We start from the raw sequence: 27,570 nt of genomic DNA on the forward strand, positions 1-27,570 counted from the left end.
CAATGAACAATTTTGCGTTTTTTAATGAAGTGATACAAGAGTAGATGAATATGGTTACAGTTTCACCTCAGGCACCGCAGAGAGGCTCACAGATAGAGCTTTGACTCATAGGATGTATGGTGTTTTGTTTCAGATCTTCCCAACTGTTGGGGTCACATGGGCAACAGGGGTGTTTGGTTAGGATATTTAAGGCTTGGGACCCTTACAGCCCCCAGAAAGATAACTTCTGGCGGAGAGAAGCCCTGTGTTCTAGGGTGCTGTGTTAATTTTCTCATGTCCTATGGATGTTGTCTTAGTCAGGGTTGCTATTGCTGTGACAAAACACCATGACTGAAGGAAGGTGGGGAGGAAAGGGTTTATTCAGCTCACACTTCCACATCACAGTTCATCATCAAATAAGTCAGGGCAGGAACTCAAACAGGGTAGGAACCTGGAGGCAGGAGCTGATGCAGAGGCCACAGAGGGGTGCTGCTTCCTGCCTTGCTCCCATGCCTTGCTCAGCCTGCTTTCTTTTAGAACCCAGGACCACCTGCCCAGGGATGGCACCACCCACCATGGGCTGGGCCCTCCCACATCAATCACTAATTAAGAAAATGCCCTACAGACCTGCCTTATCCTGTAGCCAGATCTTACTGAGATGTTTTCTCAATTGAGGCTCCCTCTTGTCCAGTGAATCTAGTTTGTGTCAAGTTGACATAAAAATTGCCAGCACAGATGTCCAGATGGGGAAGCCGGGAAATGCTGCTCCGGGTTCGTATTATTACTTCTCTAATATTTCTCTCTGGTCCTAGTGGTATGATGCTCTCAAGGCAGTTGCCAGACTGTCAACAGGGATCCCAAAGGAGTGGAGGAGAAAGGTGAGTGGGTTCACAGGGCTAAAATACAAAACGACCACCACTCTGCCCATTAAAATACCTGGGAAGTCAGAAAGTGTATTCTTCGTTAATCGTGCATCGGGTATTCATGGTTTGTGCCAGGTAGTGTTCGGGGTGCTACGGATGCAGCCGTGGGAACAACAGCAGATGGAATATTTTGTCCTCATAAAACTTACAGGGAATCCAATAGAGTGTGTCACACCGTGATGTGTGCTGTAGATAGACATAAAGCAGAGAGAGATAAAGAGAGTGTGGGAGAATAGGGATAAGGAGGTGGAATTTTATATAGAAGGTGACGTGTGAGTAGGGACCTGAAGGAGGAAGTGAGCAGTTAACTGCAGCTGCCTGGGGGAAGGCACTCAGGTGGGGAGCACCTGGGGTATGATCTCAGAAGAAGGGTGGGAGGCTCATAGAGGCAGGGGAAGTGGTAGGAGGGGCTGGGTCAACTTGAGTGGCTCAGCCATGAATGTCTTCCTAGGCTGTAGATGCACTGTGGCATTCAGAGAGACAGAGAGAAAGACAGACAGAGAAAGAGCGAGACACACACACACACACACACACACACACACACACACACACACACCAGAGAGAGCGCCCAGGAAGCTCCAAGCAGTCTGGTCAGGTCAGATGGGCTACTTTGCCTACTGCTTTGAGCGTATGAGATGTGAGGCTACATACCAGGAAACATGTAGATTAAATCATTCAGGCAAGAAAGGGCCAGTGGTCCCTGGAGATGGTGAGAAGGGCTAGATTCTGCATGTACTTTAAAGCCTGAGCTGAGATGAATGCCCAATGCATTGACTATCAGACATATGCGGGATGTCAAAGATGACCTCCAGATTTTGGCCCAAGTGGCTAGAAAGGTAGAGTTGCCGTTGGTGTGGATGTGAGGAACAGGTGTGTGTGTGTGTGTAATGAGGCAGTGGTGGGTGAGATAATTGGTCTGACATCTGTTGCAGTCAGATACCTGATATGAATCTAATGCAAAGGTATCCAGTGGGCATTTGAGTGGAATTCTGATGCATAGACATCTGGTTGGAGATATTAATCAATGCTGTTCTTGCCAAGTTATGTTCAAATGCTGAAGTCTGAAATGTACTCTAAGGTTATTAATTTATAAATGTAATCTTAACGTTGGAATTTGAACACTGAGAGTTTCTTAAGTGAAAATTAATGTGGAGTTATGAAATTCATTTTTCAGAATTAGATTATCTTGGTCAGGTAAAGGAGTGAAAATATCTAGTGAGTCTTGAGAAACTTATTCATCCCGAGACTCCATCTGTCAGGGTTGTGTGTAGAGCATGTGTGTGGGAGGAGGTTTAAGGCCTCTGTGGGGAAGAGCAGTCCATGTGTGACCAAGCAGCTGTTGCTTGAGAAGAGAATGATTTGGAATTGAACAAAACAAAACAAGGTCACGGAATTTTACAGCCTATTCAATGAACTGAAATAAAATGAAAGAAGTTCTGGCTATTTTCTTTCCTAACGATTAGATTGTTCCTTGGCACGTAGTAGGAACACAGCAAATATTTATTGCAAGAGAGAGTGGAAGCTGCAGGGTCTGCTTTAACACAGCAGACTAAGCTCGGGTGCGTGGGCTAGCCCGGGTCTCAGAACAGTTCCTTGCCCTTCCTGGATGCAATCTTACTTTTCTAATAACAGCGGGGCATTCTGCTTTACCGATCTTCTTTACGCAACCCTTCAGGTCTGGCTGACCTTGGCGGATCATTATCTGCACAGTATTGCCATCGACTGGGACAAAACCATGCGCTTCACTTTCAATGAGAGAAGCAATCCCGATGATGACTTAATGGGGATCCAGATCGTCAAGGTAATGCTCCCGAACCTGGCTTCTTGTTCTGATATTGCAAAAAGGACCCAAAGAGCTAAACATCTCCTAGGCAGAGGGTCAGATGACCTCCACCTCCAGGACTGGATGTCTGTGTTCATTTGCTTCCTCATCCCATCCATGGTGAAGCTTTTGTATGGAGAGTTTGATGCCTTGCTTTCATAAATTTAAATGTTGCCAGCAAGCAGAAAATGGGCTTGAGCTTCCGTTCATGTTCAACTGATCTAATTTTGTTACACAATAGGAGATTGAAGCTTTTTTATTTTTCTGTTGTATAGCTCAGGATATCAATTGTACTTTTACATTAAAGTCTTTGGACTGAGAAATTTAGACGTGAGTATATTTTGTATTAGAAACATTTGTCTCTTATTAGAACCTTTGCTAGTCTGAATGTTAGTGTGTCAATAGTTAGGTTGGCTGATGGATCTGCGTTAAACCAGGTGGGTTAGCATTCGGTTCAGGTCCGCTTCGGGCAGCTATGGTTGGGTGCCTTTATTGTTGAGGCTGATACAAGAGCCAACAATGCTGATTTCATTTGGTACCAGAATAATCCTTGTACATAAGGCTTGGGCATGTGGGTTTTGAGTTTATGAGTGTTCCACAGTGGGATGCTAAGCTGGGATTTGAAAAGGAAGGCTGTCTCATCTACATTTTGGCCACCACTAGATGGCTAATGTGTTGGCACATTTACATCCATTTTTTTTTTTTAAAAAAAGAACAAACTAAAACGAGCCACTTTCTGATCTAACTTGGTTTGTTTCAAATGAACATTTAAAAAAATTATAGCACTTCACATTGCTTGTTGAACCCATTTGCATTATCCACCTTCTAATGCTTTATTTGAAATTTCAGCATAGGACAAAATTTCCTATTTGAAATAGTCCCTTTCTGTTTAACTTATGAATTAAGGCAGTGCACTTTCAAGCAACGTTATTTTATGTATATGGATGTTTTGTTGGCATGCATGTCTGTGCATTCCTGTCATTTCTGGGTACCTATGGAAGTCAGATGAGGCCAACAGGTCCTTTGGAACTGGAGTTTAAGACAGTTATGAACTGCCATCTGGATGCTCAGGATTGGACCCATGTCCTCTGGAAGAACAGCCAGTGTTCTTGATCACTGAGCCATCTCTCTTCCCTGGTTTTGTTTAGCTTCTTTTTCTTCTTGTTTAGCCTTTTGAGATGGGGGTCTCACTGTGTAGCCCTGGCTGACTTGGACTCACTCTGCAGACCAGGCTGGCCTTGGTCTCACAGAAATCCGCCTGCCCCAGCCTCTTGAGCGCTGGCGTTAAAGGAGAGCACTACAATGACCGGCTTAGGCAAAACACATCTTATAACCACGTTATTAAAAGAGATATCTTATTTTTTTTTCATCGAAGCAAATGCTCCATCAGTAAAATGATCTTTTCTCCTAAAAACCATGGTGTCATCTTGGTAATTAAAGATATTAGCGCTGTTACACCTTGAAGCACAGCAGGTGTTTTCGTAGCATGCTCTGCACAGGATGATGTGTCTGCGTATTATAATGACTTTGCTGTTTAGTTTTAGCAGCAAAACCTCTAAACCTCATACCATATTTTGTTCAAAGGATCAATGTTATCACCCTGCATTGTGTGCTGAAATGACTGTATATACAAACACACTAATGGACATCTTTAAAAGACTCTCCACTTACACGAAACTGCAATGCAGTTTTGTTGATTGAGTAACTCTTTGTGTTGATTCTGGAAGCACTCTGAGAACAGTTGCTTGACTAAAACAGCCCTCGTGTCTCTTTCTCAGGGCCGCATGGTTGAAAGCAGTAGGGAAATACAATTCACAGGAGTGTTCTGGCTCCTGTGTATAAATTGTTTATAAATTAAAAACCAAAATCAAGCCAGGTGGTGGTGGCACACACCTTTAATCCCAGTACCCAGGAGACAGAGGCAGGCAGATCTCTCTGAGTTTGAGGCCAGCGTGGTCTACACAGTGAGTTCCAGGACAGGATCAAGGCTCGGGTTTGGAGAAACCTTGTCTCAAAAAACCAGAGAGAGAGAGAGAGAGAGAGAGAGAGAGAGAGAGAGAGAGAGGAAGAAGAAGGAGGAGGAGGAGGAGGAGGAGCGGAGGGGAGGGGAGGGGAGGGGAAGGGAGAAGAGAGGAGGGTCCCAGTAGCCCTGTCAACGGCATGGGTCCAAATCACAGCAGGAGATATTTTAAAATCTATTTTCCCCTCCCTTCCTAGGATCTGCACCGCACGGGCTGTAGCTCCTACTGCGGCCAGGAGGCCGAGCAGGACAGGGTGGTCCTGAAGCGGGTGCTGCTGGCATACGCCCGGTGGAACAAGAATGTCGGGTACTGCCAAGGCTTCAACATCCTAGCTGCTCTGATTCTGGAAGTGATGGAGGGCAATGAGGGGGATGCCCTGAAAGTGAGTATCAGGTTCAGACAAAGGCAACTGGATGCTGCAGTTGGTGCTATAACTCTCCCCTCTGATGCCTATCCCCTTCTGATCCCTTTGTAATAACTGTGATAGAATTTCCCCAATTAAAGCCATGTCAGGTGACATGCATTAGCCAGCTCAAAGGCAATCACTCTGGCATTCATGATGCCAGATGATCTTATTTGAAGGCTCACATGGCAGGAGCATTTGCTGGGTATGTTCACGTGGTTGTTGGCAAGGTTGAATTCCTCACAGGCTCTTTGAACTGAAGGAGTCTCAAGTATTTGATGGTGGTTGGCTGAAGACCTTTTTTTTCCTGCCCTATAAGGTCCCTTACCCCAAACTGGCAGCTGAATCCTCCAAATGAGTAAATTAGAAGAGATTAGAGATAACAAACGTCCCATGTGATAGCTGTTACATTTCCATTCCCATGGTCTCCAGATGAGTTTATAAACCAGGGAGCGTGGTGGCAGGTAGGCCAGTGTGGTGCTGGAGTAGTAGCTGAGCTTGTATCGGCAGGCAGGAGGAAGATAGGGAGTTAGGGAGGGAGGAAGGAAGGGATGGAGGGGATAGAAAGGGGAGAGAAGAGAGAGACTGGGTCTGGCCTGAGCTTTTGAAACCTCACAGCTCACCCTTAGTGACTCACCTCCGACAAGGCCACACCTCCTAATTCTTCCTAAGCAGTCTGCCAACCGGGAATGAAACGTTCAAATCTACGAGCCTCTGGGGTTGTTTGCATTGAAGCCATCACAGAGTGTATGTCGAATACGAAGCTTGCAAGCGTGGCAGACACCACTGCTCCTTTGCCTAAGGCAGTGTGAGTTTCCAGTTCATAGCTGGATCTCCAAGCGTTTGTGACGTATGAGATTTAATCTTTGTATTCAAGCCTCCACTTGCTTGACTGGGGAATATCTTGGTGACATGGAAAAACAAACAATTGTTCTTTCTGGTTTTATATATCATGGTAGACTTAATTATAAGCCCAACCTGAAGTGCGTTCAGCCCTTCACGTTTTCTGTTTATGTATTGAAGGCAATAACTTTGAAGCTACCTGATCATCTAAAAGGCGATGTCAGGGAGAGGGAAAGGCAGTGAGAGGTTCAGTGTGTGATTTTTGGGATGCTTTAAATTAAGAAGCAATTTTAGCTGGGCGTGGTAGGGCACACTTTTAATGCCAGCACTTGGGAGACAGACAGAGACAGAGACAGAGACAGGAGGATGTCTGTGAGTTTGAGGGTAGCCCAGACAAGGCTACTTTGGGTAAGTCCACAGGTTTAGCAGTTTTTCTCAGGTGTAATTTTCGAGTCTGAAGTAGGAAGCGTTTTGCTGAAGAGTTAGAATAAGTGATTCAGAATGTAGTGGCGGGGGGAAGAGGGTGCATAGATCCTGGTTAGATCACAAAAGGGCTCAAAAATGCCTGAGAAATTAAAGACACATAAAACAGCTGAAGTGGGGCTTAGGGATGGTGGTGCACACCTTTAATCCCAGCACTCAGGAGGCAGAGGCAGGTGGATTTCTGTGAGTTTGAGGCCCACCTGGTCTACAGAGCAAGATCTAGGACAGCCTGGGCAACACAGAGAAGCCCTGTCTCGAAAAACAAAGCAAAACAAAACAAAAGAAAGGCTGAATTGGGATTTAAGATTTGTGGTGCACATTTTATAATCCCAGCACTTGGGAAATGGAGGTATGAGAATCAGAAGTTTTTTTTTTTAGTTCAAAAATGATTTTATCTTTATTTGATGTACTTTGGTGTTTTGCCTACATGTATGTCTCTGTGAGGGTATTGGATTCTCTGGAACTGGAGTTACAGACAGTTGTGGGCTGCCATGTGGATGCTGGGAATTGAACCTATGTCCTCTGGAATAATAGCCAGTATTCCTAATCACTGAGCCATCTCTCTAGCCAGAGGATCTGGAGTTTAAGGGCAGCCTTGGCTACATAACAAATTCAAGGTCAGATCCTTTTTAAAAAGAAAAACTATAAACAAAACCAATACTAAACGAAATAAGACAGAAAATGAGTTCAGAGGATGTGGTGGGATGCCACATGAGGATGCGTGGGCTTTGGTAGACGCCTCGCAGTCAGAGGAAGGCTGGGTTCTTGAGGGGACCTTCCTGCTCAGGAAATGATTGCGCGTCTGTTTTTTCAGCAGCTGTTTTAGCCTCTGCGAGCTAAACGGCCTTGGGGGAATCGATAGGATCAAGCCGGCCACTGCCTCTGCCTCGGCACCTACCACGCTTGTTTAGAAGTGTTTGGAATCCAGCCCGTGGGTAGAGTGAGGGGGGCTGTCTTCTATGATTTCATATCAGAATTTGAGATGACTTTACACCTAGGGTTTTATTACGTTATGGGATTATTAACATAATTGGGGCAGAGAGGTGGCTCAGAGGGCAAAGAACAAAGTAACTCAGTGGATAAAGCAGCTCAGATCCCCAGGACTCGCATGACACTTGGGTGGATGTGGCCTGCCTGTCACTCCTGCACGCTGAGGGGCAGAGCAAGGCAGTCCCTAAGTGAGCAAGCTAGCTAGCCAGACTAGAGGCTCTGCTTCAGTATATGATGCGCGAGGTAATTGTAGCCGGCTTCTCGCATTAGCCTCGGTCCCACATACGTACTTGTTCTCATATGAGCATGCGCTTTCCACAGGACCCCATCGCGCATGTGCACAGAAAAGAACCCCCAGCACAACTGAAGAATTGTTTGCAGTTTTAAAGAGGTCATAATTTCTTAATACAAAGGTGTTAGGGTTGGGTGGCACCTCTGGAGCGAAGTTGGTTGCCTGTATACGAGAGGCCAAGTATGTGGACCGTAGGTGGTCCGGGTGGCAGTCAGTGCATCGGGTGGGCACCCTGCCTTAGGGTGGGCATTTCATGACATGGTAGCTCTTGAGATTTTCATATTGCCTGGTATATGGGTTAGGTCTCCTGCACGATGAATAAATAAATCTGTTTTCTCAGTACTGTATAAGGCGGATGTGAAAAGTAGCGAGATCTTGAAGTTTGTCTCCCTTGTTCACCCCCTCATCTTTTGATGACCCATGTCCGCCAGAGCCCTCTGCTCTGCTGGGATCTGCTCTTCGGTCCTCAGACTCCACTCCTCTCCCACATTGGTCCTCCCAGGCTGCCCTCTCTCCGCAGGGGCTGGGTGAATTTTTGTTTTTCCCCTGTGGCCGAGCTTCTGCCTCGCAGGTGATCTGTTTATGTGGTAAATCCCGACCGTCCTAATGTAGCAAAGTCCTTGGGCTGCCCATCCTGTGTGGAAGGCTGCAAAGGGATTTCCCGGGGCCCTGCCTTATACACAGAGCTAAGACCTGAAAAATAAAATGGGCCTTATCAGGGCTAAAACGTAACTTCCTTTTTGAATATGGGGTTTTGTGGGATCCTATGAGACAGTGATTTCCCCATCAGCATACAGAGCCGTGTGTGGTTCTGGTCTTTGTTTTTCTGGTGTTCTGGGGAGTGAGCTGGACTTCCAGGGAGTGGGGCATCACACAGCCTTCAGGCTCTCTGGGAAAGGCTCTGCACCGAGCTGGTGTGGGCTTTGATGGGTCATTTGAGTGGCTTCTGACATTTTTTTTTTTTTGGTTTTTTTGAGACAGGGTTTCTCTGTAGCTTTGGTGCCTGTCCTAGAATTAGCTCTTGTAGATCAGGCTGGCTTTGAACTCAGAGATCCGTCTGCCTCTGCCTCCTGAGTGCTGGGATTAAAGGCATGAGCCACTACTGCCCGGCCGGCTTTTCACATTTTAGAAAAGGCCACACAAGTACAGGGATCAGATGAAACAGTAATTTGAGGAGCTCGTGTGACAGGAGCCATTTTACCAGGCTCCAAGTGTGCAAACAAGACCTAGTTGTGTTCTCCAAGGCTGCCGTTGGTCTCTCTGATAGCCCAGGTAGCCGCAAGTGCATCTTGAGGCCTGCCTTAGCGCGGGTGCTTTACGACGGGCCACTCTTGGGATTTCGTATCCAGGTTGTAAAATCCTATGACCTCAAGGGGCCAGGATCAAGGATCCTGCTGGAAGCTGGGAGCTTGTGATTTCTTGTTTCTCCATGAGGCTGAGGGTTGTGTAATCACAGCTACGTACCGGGTGAACTCAGGTCTGGCAGCCCTTCTAGAAACTTCACAGCACAGCTGACTTTGGGTTACTTAGATAATTATGTCACCCATTCCTTGCATCTGGTGTAGGTGAGTCCTGAATTGGTTTCTGACGCACTGGGAGGCATGTGTGCTTTGGCTAGCTGCTTTGGTCTATTTGGATGTGCTTTCTCCTCTGGGCCTGCTGGGAACCTGGTGGGTATGAAGTAGTCTTGTTATCTTCCTTTTTTAGATTATGATTTACCTGATTGACAAGGTACTTCCCGAGAGCTACTTTGTCAATAACCTTCGGGCACTGTCCGTGGACATGGCTGTCTTCAGAGACCTCTTGAGAATGAAGCTCCCTGAGCTGTCTCAGCACCTTGATGCTCTTCAGAGAACGGCAAACAAAGAGAGCGGAGGTAACAATGGCTCGTGGCAATTACATTTCGGGAAGTGTTTGGCTTCTCTGGTTCTGCTCTGCAAGGAGACTGGCGCACAGACCTTCCTGGTCAGCTAAACTGGCACCAGTAGGGCTTTGTTAAACTGAGCTACAGGTGCAGTGCTGTCTGGCGCAGACCGTGACCTCGGTAGAAGCAGTAAGGTTAGAGAAGAGTGTCTCTGGGCCCCCTGGCCCCTCCTAGCTATAATGTGCCTGCGTGGGGCACTTCTGAGATTGCCAGTCGCTGTGGTAGACTGCACTTGCAGCCTGGCCTGATCATTTAAAGCTGGGAGCACAGGGCTGGGGTTGCACTCAGTGGCGGTGTTTATCCAGCATGTGTTGAGGCCCTAGGTTTGATCTACCCCCCTAAAAAAGAGGTGAAATGACAATAATGAGGGGGCACACAGAAGGATTTTGTTGTTTTTGAGGTAGGGTCTCACTGTGTATCCCATGCTGGCCTCAGATTTAACAGAAATCCTCCTGCCTCAGCCTTTTAGTACAGAAATGACTAGTTTGTACCAGCATACCCAGCTATATTAATGGGTTGTGGAGATATAGTTGTTATTAAAATACACTGGAGGTTTTGAGACATCTGCGTGTCTCGAAGGATCTTCTTGTGTGGCTTGGCGGTACTATAACTGTACGTTCAAGGAAGTGGCAGATACAAGCAATTGAAATCCATGTTTTTCTTCAAGTTCCTTTGCTCTTGATCACAAGGAATAACCTCAGAACCTAGTCTCTGCCCAAATATTTGTTCGCAGGAAAGAAGAAAGTGTTTGTTTTGTTTTTACTTATTCTTAAAAATCTAATAGACATTTATAGTCACCCAAACTGGGAAGGCTTTTAGTCAAGTCAGAAATTTCAAAATGGGCCAAGACTTAGATGTGTCTTTAAATGTCTTCTATGTATCACTTAATTCAAAATAGTTTAATGTTTAGAGCTGTTTAACATTTAAACATTTTGGAACTTTTCCAGCTTATTTTCTCTCTTTCAATTATGATCTGGGAATTATATAACTTAAGAGATAAGTAATTTATAATAAAGAATTTTAGTCATTATAGCTGCATTTGATTAAAGTGGGAACTATAAGATTTTGAAAGTTTGCTGGCATTTTGTTTTGTTTTTCTGTTTGGGCGGTGCTGGAGTTTGAACCTGGATCTCCGAGGTACCAGGTGAGCACTATGTCACCACTGTACTCCCAGCCCTTGGGTTTGGTTTTGAGAAGTTACAATCAGTTGTTTTCACAATGTTTTTGGTGAGGAAAACTCTCCTTACTCTTAAGCAGCCTTTGATAAGAAGACCCAGATCTAGTTCAGGTAAAACTCTGTGAAGTGTGGCGAAGAATTTATGATGGTCAAGCCTTGGAATTTTCTGTAAAATGTTTATTCTAGAAACACAAGAGGGGAAAAGGAGGAAAGAGCCGGGAAGCAGCACTGTTTGGGTGGCGTGGAAGAGAGAACGGGCGCTGCATCTTACAGATCTCCATTCTGGAGGACTTCTGTTCTTGTTTCGTTTCAGGTGGCTATGAGCCCCCGCTCACCAACGTCTTCACGATGCAGTGGTTTCTCACTCTCTTTGCCACGTGCCTCCCTAACCACACGGTTTTGAAGATCTGGGACTCAGTCTTCTTTGAAGGCTCGGAGGTCATCCTGAGGGTGTCGCTGGCTATCTGGGCAAAGCTGGGAGAGTAAGTGGAGGCTGCACTCCAGTGTTAGCAGTCTTTGGGCTCTACAGTGTGAAACATTGGCATGTTTGTGTGAGAGCGAGCGAACTGTAGGCTGCTGTGAACTGTGTTAGTCTCCAGGAACCTCGGCCAGCCCAGCCGGCATTTCTGGGAGAGAGGGACTCTCGTCTGGGATGGCAGGCTTCCTCAAGATCATCTCTGCAGTATTTGACCATCCTCAGGCTTTCCAGAGGAGGGATGGGGGGCATAGCTAGAGAAGAAACGGCTGTATCTGTAAAGAAATAGGCAGACTTGCCGGCACACATAACAATTGGGATTATTTTATTTCTTGAGACATCAAGTTTTATCTAGCCTCAACTTACTATGAAGTGGAGAATGACCTTCGACTCCCAATCCCCAGTCTCTACCTCCCAAGTGCTGGGATTATAGGTGTGGATCATTACACCTGGCTCTTGGGTTATTTATGAATCTTTATTATTCACTTTGTTCTGCGTTGGGAGCTGGGATGAAATTAAATGAGAGTCCCTGCACAAACTGTACCTGTGCTTGTTACAGCCAGTAGGAGGTGGTATATTTGTCTATGTTTACATAGCCAGCGAGAGGTGTGTCTGTGCTTGCACAGCCAGCGGGAGGTGTGTCTATGCTTGCACAGCCAGCGAGAGGTGTGTCTGTGCTTGTTACAGCCAGCAGGAGGTGTGTCTATGCTTGTTACAGCCAGCAGGAGGTGTGTCTATGCTTGCACAGCCAGCGGGAGGTGTGTCTGTGCTTGCAGAGTAAGCAACCCAATAGAAGGTGCTTCCCTTCCATTCATGAGGAATCTCTTAGATGTTCAAATCTGGTTCCGCCATAGCATGATACCAACCAGATTTCACTTATTTCCCTTCCTGGTAGTGAGAAAGATGGCAGTTTCTGCTCATTTATAGCCAACTCAAGAAGCAGAGAAATTTCCCGTGAATGACTTGAGCAGGCATCCATGACAACATGACAGAACACTAGCAAACCACGGGCAGTGTTTTTCTGTAAATGTTTTAAAAATTACACTTACTTATTTATGTGTCTTTATGTGCATGGGTGCACAGTGCTGTGGCATATGGCGGTCAGAAGACAACTTGCAGGAGCTGGTTCTCCTCTTGCACCATTTGGGTTCTGAGTGTGGGGCACCAGTTGCCAGGCTTGGCAGCTCTTTTACCCACTGAGCCATCTTGCCCACACTGTTTTGAAAGCTTTTAGCTAGACTTTTTATTTATAACTTTTTTCTGGAAAGAACTTTTACAAGGAAAAATCCAGGAGCTATCAATTCTAGGGTTTAAAAAATCATTAATATATGTATTTGTAAACATCACATAGCTGCCATCTTTTTTATTGATTTTATTGAGCTATACATTTTTCTTTGCTCCCCTCTTCCTCTCCCCTCCCCTTATATCCTCTCCCATGGTCCTCCTGCTCTCAATTTACTCAGGAGATCTTTTTATACTTCCCTTGTAAATTAGATCCATGTATGTCTCTTTTAGGGTCTTCATTGTTGTCTAGGTTCTCTGGGATTATGAATTGTAGGCTGGTTTTCTTTGCTTTATGTCTAAAAGTCACTTATGAGTGAGTACATATGATATTTGTCTTTCTGGGTCTGGGTTACCTCTCTCAAAAAGATGTTTTCTAGATCAATCCATTTGCCTGCAAATTTCAAGATGCCATTATTTTTTCTGCTGTGTGGTACTCCATTGTGTAAATGTACCACGTTTTCCTTATCCATTCTTTGGTCAAGGGGCATTTAGGTTGTTTCCAGAGTCTGGCTATGACAAACAATGCTGCTATGAACATAGTTGAGCACATGTCCTGGTATGATTGAGAATCCTTTGGATATATACCCAAAAGTGGTATTGCTGGGTCTTGAGGAAGGTTGTTTCCTGATTTTCTGAGAAATCACCACATTGACATCCAAAGGGGCTGTACTAGCTTGCATTCCCACCAGCAATGCAGAAGTGTTTCCTTTTCCCCACATCCTCTCCAGAATAAGTTGTCATCAGTGTTTTTGATCTTGGCAATTCTTACAGGTGTAAGATGAAATCTCAGAGTTGTTTTGATTTGCATTTCTCTGATGACTAAAGATGTTGAACATTTCCTTAAGTGTCTTTTAGCCAGTTTAGATCCCTCTGTTGAGAGTTCTCTGTTTAGGTCTGTACTCCATTTTTTATTGGATTATTTGTTCTTTTGATGACCAATTTATTGAGTTCTTTGTATATTTTGGAGATCAGACCTCTGTCTGATGTGGGGTTGATGAAGATCTTTTTTCATTCTGTAGGCCGCTATGTTATCTTGTTGACTGTGTGTATCCTTTGCTTTACAGAAGCTTTTCAGTTTCAGGAGGTCCCATTTAGTAATTGTTTCTCTCAGTGTCTGTGCTACTGGGATTATATTTACGAAGTGGTCTCCTGTGCCAATGCGTTCAAGTGTACTTCCCACTTTCTCTTCTATTAGCTTCAGTGTGGTTGGCTTTATTTTGAGGCCTTTGATCCATTTGGACTTGAGTTTTGTGCATGGTGATAGACTGGATCTATTTTCATTCTTCTACATGTTGATATCCAGTTATGCCAGCACCATTTGTTAAATATGATGTCTTTTTTCCATTTGGTATTTTTTGCTTCTTTGTCAAAAATCAGGTGTTTATAGCTGTGTGAATTAATATCTGGGTCTTCGATTTGATTCCATTGGTCCTCCTGTCTATTTTTATGCCAATACCAGGCTGTTTCAGCACTGTAGCTTTGTAGTAGAGTCAGGGATTGTGATGCCTCCAGAAGTTTCTTATTGTACAGTATTGTTTTGGCTATCCTGGGTTCTTTGCTTTTTTATATGAATTTGAGTACTGTTCTTTTGAGGCCTGTGAAGAATTTTGCTGGGCATTGCATTGAATCTGTAGATTGCTTTTGGTAAGATTGCCATTTTTACTATGTTAATTCTGCCTACCCAAGACCGTGGGAGGTTTTTCATTTTCTGGTATCTTCAATTTCTTTCTTCAAAGATTTAAAGTTCTTGTCATACAAGTCTTCCACTTGTTTGATTAGAGTTACTCCGGGATATTTTATGCTATTTGTGGCTATTGTGAAGGGTGTTGATTCTCTGATTTTTTTTCTCTTCCCATCTATCATCTGTGTACATGAGGGCCTCTGATTCCTTTGAGTTAATCTTGTATCCTGCTACATTACTGAAACTGTTTATGAGTTGTCGAAGTTCCTTGGTAGACTTTTTGGGGTCGCTTATGTAAACCATCATATCATGAGCAAACAGTGAGAGTTTGACGTCTCCTTTTCCGATCTGCATCCCCTTGACCCTCTTGATCTTACTGCTCTCATAGCTGCCATCTTTCACCTTTATCTTATTGTGCGGCGATTTCCGGACAAGCCAACGATTTTACCTCTGTAAGGTTTGCTGTGCCATTTACTTTGTCTTTTCACTCCCCCCCCCCATGCATTCTTTCTGCACTCATGTATTTCCAGCCTGCTCTACACTGTATGCTTCCTGTGTGTATAACAAAAGGGGCGATTCTACTGCTCCCCTCTGCTCACTTCCTGCCACATCAGAATGTATTCCTGGGTGGTTGCAGGATAGTCACTGGTGAAATCATAATGGCAGCAAGTAAGAACTGGCACTCACGGAGAGCTTGCCGTGTGCTGGGTCCTCTGAGAGCTGGGATTATGGCAGTTGTGAGCCACTTAAGGTGGATGCTGGGGACCGAACTCAGCAAGCACTTTTAATTGCGGAGCCATCTCCCCAGCTCACCTTCATTTTACAGAGCTGAGAATGGAGGCACAGAGTTTAATGAATTGCCTGAAATCACCCATTTAGTAAGTGGGAGATGCAGTTTTGAACCGAGGCATCCTGGCTCTCGAATTGTTGCTTTTCATTATGCAAATCCCCATGCTCAGAAATGGCTCCTGTTTATGAACTGCAAGTGTTTCAGGGGTTTCGCTCGTGATAATTATACATCTCTTCAGCTTGCGACTTGTAAGGAGCAAGGGAAGGCCACCAGCATCTATCCAGTGCTGACAGCACCTGTCTTCACAGTAGGTAGCTTGAGTATATTATCTCATTTGGTTCTCTCGATAACCCGGTGGAGCTGGGGAGATTATTCCTCCCTGCCTTTTCAAGCGAGAAAATCATCCCGAGAAGGTTAATTAACTCGCTCACAGTCGCGCTGCTACTGAGAAGTGGGGCTGGTGCTCGCGCCTGGAGCTTCACACTCCGGTGCCTGTAAAGCTTCCTCACAGACGTAGCACCAGGAAAATATCCATGGTGTGTAGGCAACCTTGGGTCTCTGTGTGCCTTGTATTGTCTGAAGGGCCCCTCTATTTGCCTTGTTTCTGCAGCCGAGAATTCCTTCCTTCCCTCTCCAGAACCATTTTGAATTCTCTGCCACCTCACTGTGACAGCGTCTCTTTGTCAGCCTTTCTCCTATGACTTCCCATACTGGCACACTCATCCCCTCCCCCTTGGCATATGTCCTCCTCAGTGCTGCTAATTGTACCCCAAACATGCTAAGCCACCCCTAGGTCAACCTTGCCAAGGGCATGGCTCTTCATCATTCCCTATTAAAAACCCCTGGGTTACTTGTGTCCTGCAGAGGCTTAGAAGGGCCACGGTGGTCTGCAGCGCTCAGCCTTCAAGGCTCACGGGCTCCCTCTGGCCCTGCAGTAATTTCCCTCCCATTAACATCAGCTGGACTTGGGGGCCAGCAAAGAGGTCCCACAAAGGCCTGTCTCTGCCTCAGGCCTTTGCAATGCTGCATTCTCCTTGGCAATGACAGAGCATCTTTTCAAAGCTCATCCCAAGCATTTTTGTTCTGTTTTCTCCCCCCAGGGGGAGCATAACTACTTTCCATTATGTCCCCTTGTCCTGCTGTATCCCTAACAGCCTTCCACACCATCATGTCCCCTTGCCTGCTCTATCCCTAACGGCCTTCCTCACCATCATGTCCCCTTGTCCTGCTCTATCCCTAACGGCCTTCCCCACTGTATTTCACGTTCTTATTTGCACAGTGCTACCAAGGGATTTGAGTCTGCGATTTTCTCATTACAGTTTTTTAACGACTCTGTGAAAATTGCCCAGCATTCGTGCCTGTCAACACACGCCTTATGGTTAGTGGGCAAATGGAGTTATCCTACCATGCAAAAACCTTTGTACTGGAGAAATTGGAGACTCCTAAAATCCAGTCTTGTGTCATTTCCTTTCCTCCTCCTTAGAAGACAGATTAAAATCTCACCTGTCTCAGTTTCTGAGGTGGCAGCCACTTTCCTGAGAAGAATTCGGTGAAGCCTGTGAAAACAATCTGTAGACTGATGAGAAGTTCCTGTCCTCTTTAATTCCGCTGTGGTTCGAACTCCGCCTGTTCATGCTGTCCCTGCAGAGGAGGGTTGACTAGTTTTCTACAGGGGATAATTGCTTTTCAGTTCCTAATTTTGTGGTTCTGATTTCTGGTCACTGGTGTGTACTTTGATACAGAGGATGTGCCACGTGGGAAGAATAAAGAGTAAAGACACCCGACGGGGCTGTGAGGCTCAGGGAGCTGTGCAGGGAAGATGGGCGCTCATTCTGTAGTGACTACTTCAAAATTACTTTCGGTGTTTGTTTTGTCTTCGTGCTTTTTTTTTTTTTTTTAAATAAAGTTAGGTCTTGCCATGTTTCCCAGGCTGGTCGTGAACTGTGGGCTCAAAGTCAGCCTTCTTAGTAGTTGGTATGCAGGAATGCTGACCATGACCACCTTGCCCTTTCCTCCATAGCAGATTACATCGCAGGAGTGTGTCGACCAGCTGGATGATGAGAGAGGTGCACGCGGGCCTGGGTGTGTCGTGCAGCACGAATGCGCTGACCGAGTCCCCTTTCTGTCTTGTTTTTCCGTCTAGGCAGATAGAGTGTTGTGAAACCGCAGATGAGTTCTATAGCACCATGGGGCGTCTTACCCAGGAGATGCTGGAAAACGACCTCCTGCAGAGCCACGAACTCATGCAGGTGAGTGGTAGTGCGAGCGGTGCGGGCAGTGCGGGCGGTGCGGGCGGTGCGGGCAGCGTGGGCAGCGTGGGCGGTGCAGGCGGTGTGGGCCGTGTGTGGGCGGTGCGGGCAGTGTGGGCGGTGCAGGCGGTGCGGGCAGTGTGGGCAGCGTGGGCGGTGCAGGCGGTGTGGGCCGTGTGTGGGCGGTGCGGGCGGTGCGGGCCGTGTGTGGGCGGTGCGGGCGGTGTGGGCCGTGTGTGGGTGGTGCGGGCGGTGCAGGCGGTGTGGGCAGTGTGGGCAGTGTGGGCACTGTGGGCAGTGTGGGCACTGTGGGCACTGTGGGCAGTCTGGGCAGTCTGGGCATAGGAACCCCAAGACCGAGGGAATGACAGATGATGCTTTTCTGAGCCCCGACCTTTGAGAAATGTATTGGGCCAGTCCTCTGACTTAGATATTCCATTGGCCAAGAATCTATAATTGTTGAGAATCTTCATCACAAGAGGAAGGAAGAAACAAATGGCTATTTGTTCCCTAGACTTGCTTAGGTACAAGGTAAAAAAAAAAAAAACTGGGAAAAACCAAAGTCGTCAGGTACTCATTGAGAATCTGATTCCGAGATCAAAGGAACCTTTATTATTGCTTGACGTGCATATTCTGTGTGAGTGCAGGATCGTGCATATCACGGCACCCTTGCGGAGGTCAGAGGGCAACCCTTAAGGGTTGTTTCTGTCCCTCCGCAGAGAGCTTGTCAGACTTGTGTGGCAAGCCCTCTTACCTGCTGAGCCATCTTGCTGGCCCGGCTTCTGAGACCTGTTACGGGAAGACTGATGGGTGATGTATTTATGAGGAGAAGGGAGGGCGAGATGGAAATCAGTCTGCATCTCTGTTTATGGTCAGCTGGTGCTATCCTGCATTAATTATAAGTCTCTGTGCGAGACACGAGGGTTGGTTATTTTTCTGGTGTGCTTTTCCACTACATTCTGGGACATCATTTTATCCTCGTTCTCTTCGGTGCTTTGGGCTCCTTCTGATCTTTCTGCCTCTCCCTCTTGTCCCAGATCACGCGTGGATTATATCCAAAACTGTCCCCTGGACTTGCTTTCTTTTCTCTCTCCTATTTCTCTTGGTGCCACCTTCATTTTGGGTTTCCTGCCTATGGTCATTATGGATGCTGGAATTCATCCGAGAGACTAATAATTAAGACTCAAGCACTGACTTAGGGCTGGAGAAATGAGTACCATTCCTCTATTCATCTCCTGATCCCACAGGTCCTTCTCAGGAACTCTTGCTCCTAGCTGAACTTGTCTGATTTTTGGGAATACTGACAGTCTGATATAACTTCCCTAGGCATCCATGTTTGAATCTCCATGTGCCGTTGAGGCTCAACTTTCTTTCCTGTCTCAAAAGAGGAATTGTGTGTGTGACCCTGACGACTGGGCTCTGGTTTTAGCACCTCTCATATATACTGGTCTTTGCTCTCCTCTCAGAGAGGGATGCCTCTTTTACTGAGCATTGTTCTGTGGCCCAGCTCCATGCCTGGCATTTTCCATGCATGAAATTCATGAAGTCTTACAAAACTGCTGGAATCATGTGCTCCAAGCAGGATTTGGGGAGAGATGAGCCCTTCTTCCTCTTCTATGACACACTGAGGGCTCCTCACAGCACAAACACATCATACTATCATACTGTGGCCCCCCCCCCCATCTCCCCTTCAGGCGGGGTGTCTGCTCGTCCCTTTTATGTTGGGTTCGATTGTTTTCCAGTGACTGGAAACACAGCCCTCCAGACCTTTGCCCTCCTTGTACAGTCTTGCTTCTCCTGAGCTCAGATATCTTCCTTCAGGAAGTATCTGCCCTTCATGAAGTTTCTCTCTTTATCTATACTAGAAGTGCCCATTTCATGCTTTCATTTAAGCCTCTCACAGGAGCGTTGACCTCATTCTACTGCGTCTAAGACTGCATCTTATTTCCTCTCTAAGGTTCGTAAGTTCCTTGAGGACAGGGCCCATGCTTAGCTTTCTGTTCTTGAGATGAGAGTTGCTCAGAAAGCTTATTAATTCCTGAAGCAAATATTTATTGAGAATCCATGGTTTGTTTTCTGCCTTTTTTTTCAGTCATAGAGGATGGCCCTGCTATAGTTTCTTAGCACTGCTGTAGCTGGCTCTTTGCGGCCAGAGTGATCATTCTCTTCTTGCTCTGGTCTCTTCATTGTTACATTGTCCTTTGAATTGGAACTTCTCCAATATTGATTTCCCTGAAAGTTAGGTCCTGGGCTTCGATATTGGAGACACACGTGGGAAGAGGAAGTTGGGATTGTGCACTGAGAGGTGTTTAGGACTGAGGAGAAGGAAAATTAATTCCCAGGCCTCCAAGGTAATAGCGGGAAGGGAGATGAAGTTAGAGGATGCTTCCATGAGGGAATTGATGTCTAGTTTCACCTTTAAAGATGAATAGGGGTTGTCCAGCCCTGTGCCTGTATATTGGGGTTGCACATGTGTTACACAGCACATCTGTGTCCATGTGTTTTGTCAACTTGACACAAGCTAGGGTCATCTGGGAAGAGGGGATGTCAACTGAGAAGATGCCTCCATCAGACTGGCCTGGAGGCAAGTCTGTGGGGTATTTTCTTGATGGGTGGTTGATATAGGAGGGCTCTTCCCGCTGTGGGTGGTGCCACTTGTGAGTGCATGGTTCTGGGCTGTATAAAAGCTGTGTAAGCTGAGCAAACCAGTGAGCAGCATTCCTCCATGGTCTCTGCCTCAGTTCCTGCCTTCAGGTTCCTGTTTGAGCTCTTGCCCTGATTTCCCTCATCAAAGGCCTGTGACCTTGTATGGTGAAATCAGCCCTTTCTTCCTACATTGGATTTTGTTATGGTGTTTATCACGGCAACAGAGGCGCGAACCAGGACAGTGTGTGTTGAAGCCACCAGTGCAGGGTGAAGCCCACGTTTCTTACTAAGCATTAGGAGAGGGGGTGGATTTTAGCTGTGTCTTCTGAGGGAGTGTTGTAGGCTCTGGATGGTCTGCAAGGCTCACATCAACAGCAAGCATTTCTCCCGTCATCTGTGGGAAGACCAGCAAAGCCTAATTTTACACATTACATTTCCATGTTTCTCATTAAACGTGTCAATAGTGGGAAAGGAAACGTAACTCCTTTTCAACAGGGCCTAAATATAAATGTCTATTTAAATGCACGCTAGTAGTTCCGAGAGTCAGCTTGCCGGTTTTCCTTGGCGTGAAGCAGTGTTAGAGACAGAGATGGCAAACGCCATTTCAAGCCACTTGCTCTTCTTTATTCGCTCTTTAAAAAAAAAAAAAATCAGTGGCTGATCCCGCTATAGTGAACCATAAATCTGTCAGCACACTTGAAATGGCTTCACAGGACACTTATGAGCTAAATACAAGGTTTTTACTTTTGAGCTGAAGAGGATGCAGGAATTCTTCCACCTGGACCTTCCCCAGTCCTCTCTAAACACTGTATACGGACAAATATACTGGATCTGAGCCTCTCCTCCCTGCATAGGTCACATCACCTTTCACTGATTTTACATCAGCCATTAGATATTCAAAAAAATCTTATGTCTTTATTTATTTGTGTGTGTGCGTGTGTTTGCTGATATACATGTGCCACGGAGCACAGTCCAGGGCAAATTCTTTCCTCCTGTTGTGCAGGTCTCAGGGGTTGAACTCAAGGTCATCAGACTTAGAGGTACCAGCAGAGGTATCTCACCAGCCCTTCTGATTTTCTTTAATTGGTAACAATAGACAGGGAGGTTGAGGGATACTAAGGACATACGGTGTCTGGGTCACAGTAGATTGTGGACAGTATCTCTGGTAAATTCCTTGAGGGCAATGTAGGGGAAATTACTAGAAGGGCTGGAGGTGTTTTGAAACCCTGACCTTGTTTGGACAACAAACTGTCACCTGGAGGCAGCTGTCACGAGTGGGGCCCGATCTGCCCCTGGGCCCACGCTGTTCACTTTTCCTCCAACAGCGAGGGACTGGAAATGTCAAGGATGTTGGTGCTTGTTCAATAGAAGGATGATGTTTGATTAATTAGCTCTGTCAAAAATGGAAGCCATCTGCCCTACAGTAGTGTGTGCCCGTAACTGGAAGTGTTCAGGCAGTGCCTTTGAGGCCTCTGTTGGTGACGCTCCAGAGGGGTTCCTGTGGGACGAGGAGGGACGCTGAGCTCAATTATGTTTCCCTTCCCTTCGGACTCTCAGATTCTGTTACTGCACCGCATGTGGCCTCCAAGAGACTTAGTATAAAAAGCCTTACTTGGAATCTCTTGTAAATCACTGACCTATAAGCTGAATGCCTAGAGCTTTCAAAGTACCAAGTGCTGCGAGCAATTTACTAGGGACGCTCATGCTTGCGTGAGACAGTCACACACGTGTGTCCCTGTGAGACCATCACACACGTGTGTCCATGTGAGACCATGACACACATAAGTGTATTCCTGTGAGACCATCACACACATAAGTGTGTCCACGTGAGACCATCACACACATAAGTGTGTCCACGTGAGACCATCACACACATAAGTGTATTCCTGTGAGACCATCACACATGTGTGCCCATGTGAGACCATCACACACATAAGTGTGCCCACGTGAGACCGTCACACACATAAGTGTGCCCACGTGAGAGCGTCACACACATAAGTGTATTCCTGTGAGACCGTCACACACATAAGTGTGTCTCTGTGAGGAAGGATTGTGGCTGAGCTGGTTTCAGGGTACCAGCGGCTACTTCGAGGCATTAACCACAGATAAAGAGGGAACAAGGAACCGCAGGCCCAGCAAGAGGCCCTTTCTTGTGTCAGGAGTGTTCACCCGAGTGGCTCTGATGATCCCTGGTTGGAACCCCTCCCCCTGCCCCCGGCAGGATGGGCTGAGAGCAGAGGCCAGGCAGCTACTGCTCATTTCTCCCCTGTAGCTGTCCTTGGCGAGGGGGATTAGGAGACTCCAGTTCCCTGTGTGTACAAAACGTGAGCTGAAGAAAACCATGAGCCAGTGCCCGGTTTTAGTCAGTGAGACATCTAGGTTAATTCTTAAGCAATTTTGAAATTCCTAGTGAAAGTATTCACATTTTTTGGGGGGTAATTTTTTAAAACAAAATATGAATGATGTGATTTCTTAGCTGCTTAAGTCAAGTTTCTCAGTTGCTCAGGTAAAAGTTTACACGAATGACAGGGGCATTCAGTTTGGGGAGGACATTGGTGTGTGTGTGGTCAGACTCAGTTGACTCTCTTCTTTCCGACTGACATCTAAGAGGAGGTACTTCTTGGGTCCAAAGTTAGGGTTCCGAGACTAGGGTTGCACATGCCCACATGTCTTCGAAAGGCTGTGTGGAGAACTCTGCACTGGAAGTGAGCCAGCTGCTGGTTATCTTTGTGAGAATTCACTACTAATACAATTACATGGCGCGCTTAGGCACACAGAGTGTGTTAAGTGTAGTATCACAAAATCCATACAAACATGGCTCAAGTTAAGAATCTAAACGCTGACACGCATGCGCTCACTGAACAGACACATATGTGCTTAATCCATGGACATGCACACACTCACTGTATGGACACGCATGTGCTCACCGCACGGACATGCATGTGCACACCATGTGCACTGCCCCCTCCTGCTGTAGGGGATTGTCTTCCTGAGCTTCACACCCTGCATTTTTCAGACTAGGCGAGGATGCCCGGAGAGGCTGGGGGTTGATGTCATCTCGCACTTTGCTAATGGGAGCCACAAGGAGCCTTCTGTTTCTGCTGAGGGCGTGGGAAGAGTTGTGTAGTGTTGCTAAATTTATGCTGTGTCTCAGCCCTGTGGATAAGCAAGCACGTAGTGTATGTGAGCAGACGGCTTAAAAACAAGGTTGGTGCTCTTGTAGGCTGTGCGGCTTTGCATAAAGCATCGAGGGGAAGGGGTTTTAGCCAATGCTTGTTTGGAACCTTGAATTGCTGTAGAAAGTATATAGGTGACGTTTGGGGACGGCAGAAGGACAGGTGTGAACTGTCACAGGCACAGCACCGAACCACCATGTGAGCCCCGGCACCGATCACATCCCAGCTCCGAACCACCATGTGAGCCGCGGCACCGATCACATCCCAGCTCCGAAGGAACAGTCTTGCTGAAATGGACAAACCACCTAAAAAGACTCTCCTAGAAAAGGCTCATCAGCACGTATTGTTTAAAAAGATTTAGTTATCCTTATAAATATTCATGAGCACTCTACCTATTTGAATATATGTTCACTGTGTGTACACCTAGGTCTGTGAAGGACAAAAGGTGGAGCTGGATCCCCAGGAACTGGAGTCACACAGAGGCTGTTGTGAGCTGCCATGTGGGTGCTGGGAACTGAGCCTCAGTCCTTGCAGGAGCAGCAAGTACTCTTAACTGCTAAGTCATTTTTCAGCCCCTCATTGGGATGTTTGATTTGCTTCTGTGGGGAAATTAAAGTATGATTAATCTAGACATGCTGGCGAGTGAAAACTGAAGGGTTGTTACTGAGTGTGGAGCACTTAAAATTTAAGCGAAAGAGACCCAGCAAAATTCTTCCCGTCATGGTAATGGAAAGATGCGGAGTTTTAAAATCCTGGTGTAAGACCAAGTGTCTCCGCACTCCTGCTTTAGGGAGACAGGATAGTTCTGGATGTCCTGGAACTTCCTGTCTAGACCAGACTGGCTTCAAACTCAGAGCTCTGTCTGCCTCTGCCTCCCTAGTGCTGGGATTCAAGTGTGAGCGACCACACCCAGCTCCTTTGTTTTTATTTATGGATTTTTGACGGCCTGCGCTTGATAACTTGTTATTGTCTTTTTTTTCCCTTTAAAAAAACAGCAGTTTTCTCTTAGAGCTCATTCACAGGCTTTTGAAAAGGTGGTTCTTTGGGGGAAAGCTTGCCATGTAAGTCACAAGGTCATCCACAAAACTTAATTTTATTCAGAAAGCTGATGTTAATTGCCCGTGGGCATTATCAAAACACTTTAAAGAAGCCAGACCTTGGAGGAGCATGGGTAGGTTCTTTGGTATAGACATCACAGTTTGGTATATAACACACTCTCAAGAGGATGCTAGATGCCCGATTCCCCCACCTGTGTTCCTCATTCTTGAATGCTCGGCTGCACGCAGCTGGCCGTTTGTGGGGTCACTTGTGTTTAGCAGTACGGGTTAAATGTCCCTTATCTGAAGTGCTTGGACTAGAAATAACTCAGATTTGGGGGATCTTCGCAAGTGTGCAGTGAGAGATCTTGGGTATGGAGCACACATCGAAACCTAAGATTTATTTTTATGTTATACAATTTTCATACTTGTGTCTGAAGGTAGTATTACACCATATTTTGAGTATATCCCTATTTTTGTCTGTAACCCATTGCATGGATCAGATGTGAACTTTTTTGGGGGGGAACATGATGTTGGTGCTCTAAATGCCTCAGATTTTGGAGCCCTTTCCATCAAGGCTTAGAGATGGTACCCAATCTGCAATTCCTGGCTTCATTTTATTTTGTTTATATAGGATCTCATACAGCCTAGTCTGGCCTCAAATGAACTACTTAGCTAAGGATGACCCCTTCTTCTTGTCTTTTGCTCCTGGGGTTATAGGCATGCACCATCCATGCCGTGTTTATGTGTGCTGGGGACTGGACTCAGGGCTTCAGACATACTAGGCAAGTGCTCTACTGACTGAGTTATATTCACATCCCTGCCTTACACTTCTGTCTTTCTTCAAAGAAGATATTGCATGAGGAGCAATATCTTTCTCCTCGGCCCCCACCTGTTGGAGCATCAACCCCTTTCACACAGGACTCATGGAGTTGGTAGGTCACCATCTAAGACTTGGCAATTTCACTTTTGTCTTCCAGACTGTTTATTCGATGGCTCCGTTCCCTTTCCCACAGCTGGCGGAGCTGAGGGAAAAGTACACCTACAACATCACACCATTCCCAGTCACAGTGAAGCCCATGTCAGTTTCCCGGTAAGTGGCTTTTTGTTTTTCCTCGTTTTGTTATTGCAAGGTGACACTTAAGCCCTTGAACATATACAAACTAACTTGGTACTTAGAACCCGAAGGACCCTTTCCCAAAGGTTTACAGACTCAGATTCAACAGAGCTGTTCAAAGTGTGCTTCCCACACGAGGTGGGACATGAACTGAAGAAAAAAAAAGTAGCAAACCTGCAATGTATTTAAGACGGCAAAATACTTAAAATCTCAGTAACTTAAACAGGGTGAAACTGGCATACCAGTTGATACATGAGCTGATTTAGAACACTCTTTATAAAGGCCAGAAAGTCACACAGACACACAGATACACACACACACACACACACACACACACACACACACACACACACACACGCGGGCGTGTGAATTAGCAGCCTGGCTCATTAATGTGAGCTGTGTAGATATAACACAGCTGTGAAAAATATGAAGGAAGCTTGATATAAATACTGAAATATTTCCTTAAATAAATTAAAAGCAGGGCGCAGAGGGATATATGTATATTCTCAGACTTATACCAGACTCTACAGTTATGTCTATTTATCTGTGCATAGATAACTAGAGAATATCAAAGAAGCTGGTAACAGAGCTGACCTACGGCAATTAGGTTGGGCAAGACTCAGGAACAAAATTGTCACGGAAAAAGGGGAAATATAAAAACACACAAACACACACACAACGGCATTTTCTCTTTCTCCTTTTCTTCCAAGGCGACATGGTGAGGCCAGAGACAGTGACGAGGAGCATGAACCCGATGATGAGGACGCCGTTGCTAGTGCCGTGGGATGCCTTGGGCCTCTCAGTGGGTTCCTGGCACCTGAACTGCAAAAGTACCAAAAGCAGATTAAAGGTAAAGGGGGCCTTCGTGTGATAGTGTTGGTTCATTTGAACAAGGGCCTGCAGATGCCCGACTCTCTGGCTGGCTACTGCCATCCATAGTCTTTATAAAAGCATCTTCTCCATGGTTTATCTCTTGGCAGGATCCATCTGTATCTCTCGTCGCCCATACAGAACCCCTTTCGTTTCCTTTATGGTAACTCTTACTGCCGCTTGTCCGAACAAGCAGCCTTGCCTGCTCGGTGTAGAGTTTATACTCAGTGCGTCCTGCTAGGGTTCAATTCGGGGCCTGTAGACGGGCTCTCTTCTGCTTAGGATTGAATGTTTTAGTTTCTGGATGGCAAGACAATCATCATGTCACAAGACACTAGATCTTCCCCTTAGCCTTGGGTTCCTAAGCAGCAGAGGAAGTTGTCTCCTCCTCTCCCTCGAGGATGGCTCTCACATCTGCTAAAGGCCTTTGCTGGGGATGCCTGCCTTCCTGCCTGCCTCTCTTCCTGTCTTCTTTCCTTCCTTTCTCTCCCACCTTGGTTCTTGTTCATGCTGGGAACTGAACCTAGGACCCCACACATGCTATGGAAGTGCTCTACCATGGAGCTGTGGTTCCAGTCCTCGGAAAGAGGCCATTTCTCATAAGATATGACTCTGTACCTTTTGATAGTCTGTGAATCCACCTGATATGTGCTATGATTTGGGATTGTCTCTCTTAAATGTGGTGCTCTGGATCTGGCCACACTCTATTTCCTGCATAGAAGTGATTTCCTGTGGGCTTAACAGTGCAATCTAATGAGCTTTGAAAAGCAGCCTGTAGTTTTCCCCACAGGGTCCTTTCCTGTTGTGAGTGGCAGATCTGTCTTTGGATATTTTGTCTACCTCTTCCAATTAGGAGGCCAATTCTCTTGTACAAGGAGGGCAGAAATGACACACAGGCCCTCTGCATTATCTTTGCCACCTGCCAGCTTTACTGTTTTGAGATTATTAAGCTGTCTTTTTTTTGTTGTTTATTATTTAGAATGTGGCAGTGGTGGCTGATGGTATTGCCCTTTGGTTGTGGTAGTTTCGAATGCTTTACCCAAACCTCGGCTCATTTTGAGATTGTTTGAGACAGTCTTTGCCTCAGTTACTTTTCCATTGCTGTGATAAGACTCACCATGACCAATGCAGCTCACAGAAGAAAGAGTTTATTTGGGGCTTACAGTTTCAGAGAGTCGAGTTCATGACCACCATGGCAGGGAGCATGGTGGAAGGCAAGGCAGACACGGCATGAGAACAGTAGCTAGTTCATGTCATGAGACAACCACACACATGTCAGAGAAAACACATGGAACATGGTGAGTCCTTTGAAACCTCAAAGGCCACCACCAGCGATACACCTTCCCCAGCAAGGCCACACCTGTAATCCTTCTGAAGCAGTTCTACCA

The 27,570-nt window shown here is 46.2% G+C and overlaps 1 protein-coding gene across 6 annotated transcripts in view; it reads left to right on the plus strand.

Annotated features, from left to right (window-relative positions):
* Positions 1 to 27,570, plus strand: part of Tbc1d30 (TBC1 domain family member 30) — a 100,909-nt gene that overhangs the window by 67,077 nt on the left and 6,262 nt on the right. For all 6 annotated transcript variants that reach the window (XM_075954603.1, XM_075954598.1, XM_075954600.1 and 3 more), the window contains 8 exons: positions 792 to 857; positions 2,578 to 2,703; positions 4,942 to 5,127; positions 9,464 to 9,632; positions 11,171 to 11,339; positions 17,231 to 17,336; positions 25,176 to 25,288; positions 26,023 to 26,162. In XM_075954603.1, coding sequence (XP_075810718.1) covers positions 2,638 to 2,703; positions 4,942 to 5,127; positions 9,464 to 9,632; positions 11,171 to 11,339; positions 17,231 to 17,336; positions 25,176 to 25,288; positions 26,023 to 26,162 — 949 coding nt within the window. In that variant the 5' untranslated portion in view covers positions 792 to 857; positions 2,578 to 2,637. The remainder of the gene's footprint in view (positions 1 to 791; positions 858 to 2,577; positions 2,704 to 4,941; positions 5,128 to 9,463; positions 9,633 to 11,170; positions 11,340 to 17,230; positions 17,337 to 25,175; positions 25,289 to 26,022; positions 26,163 to 27,570) is intronic.

Source organism: Microtus pennsylvanicus, chromosome 20 (genome assembly GCF_037038515.1).
Source record: "Microtus pennsylvanicus isolate mMicPen1 chromosome 20, mMicPen1.hap1, whole genome shotgun sequence".
Lineage (NCBI taxonomy): Eukaryota > Metazoa > Chordata > Mammalia > Rodentia > Cricetidae > Microtus > Microtus pennsylvanicus.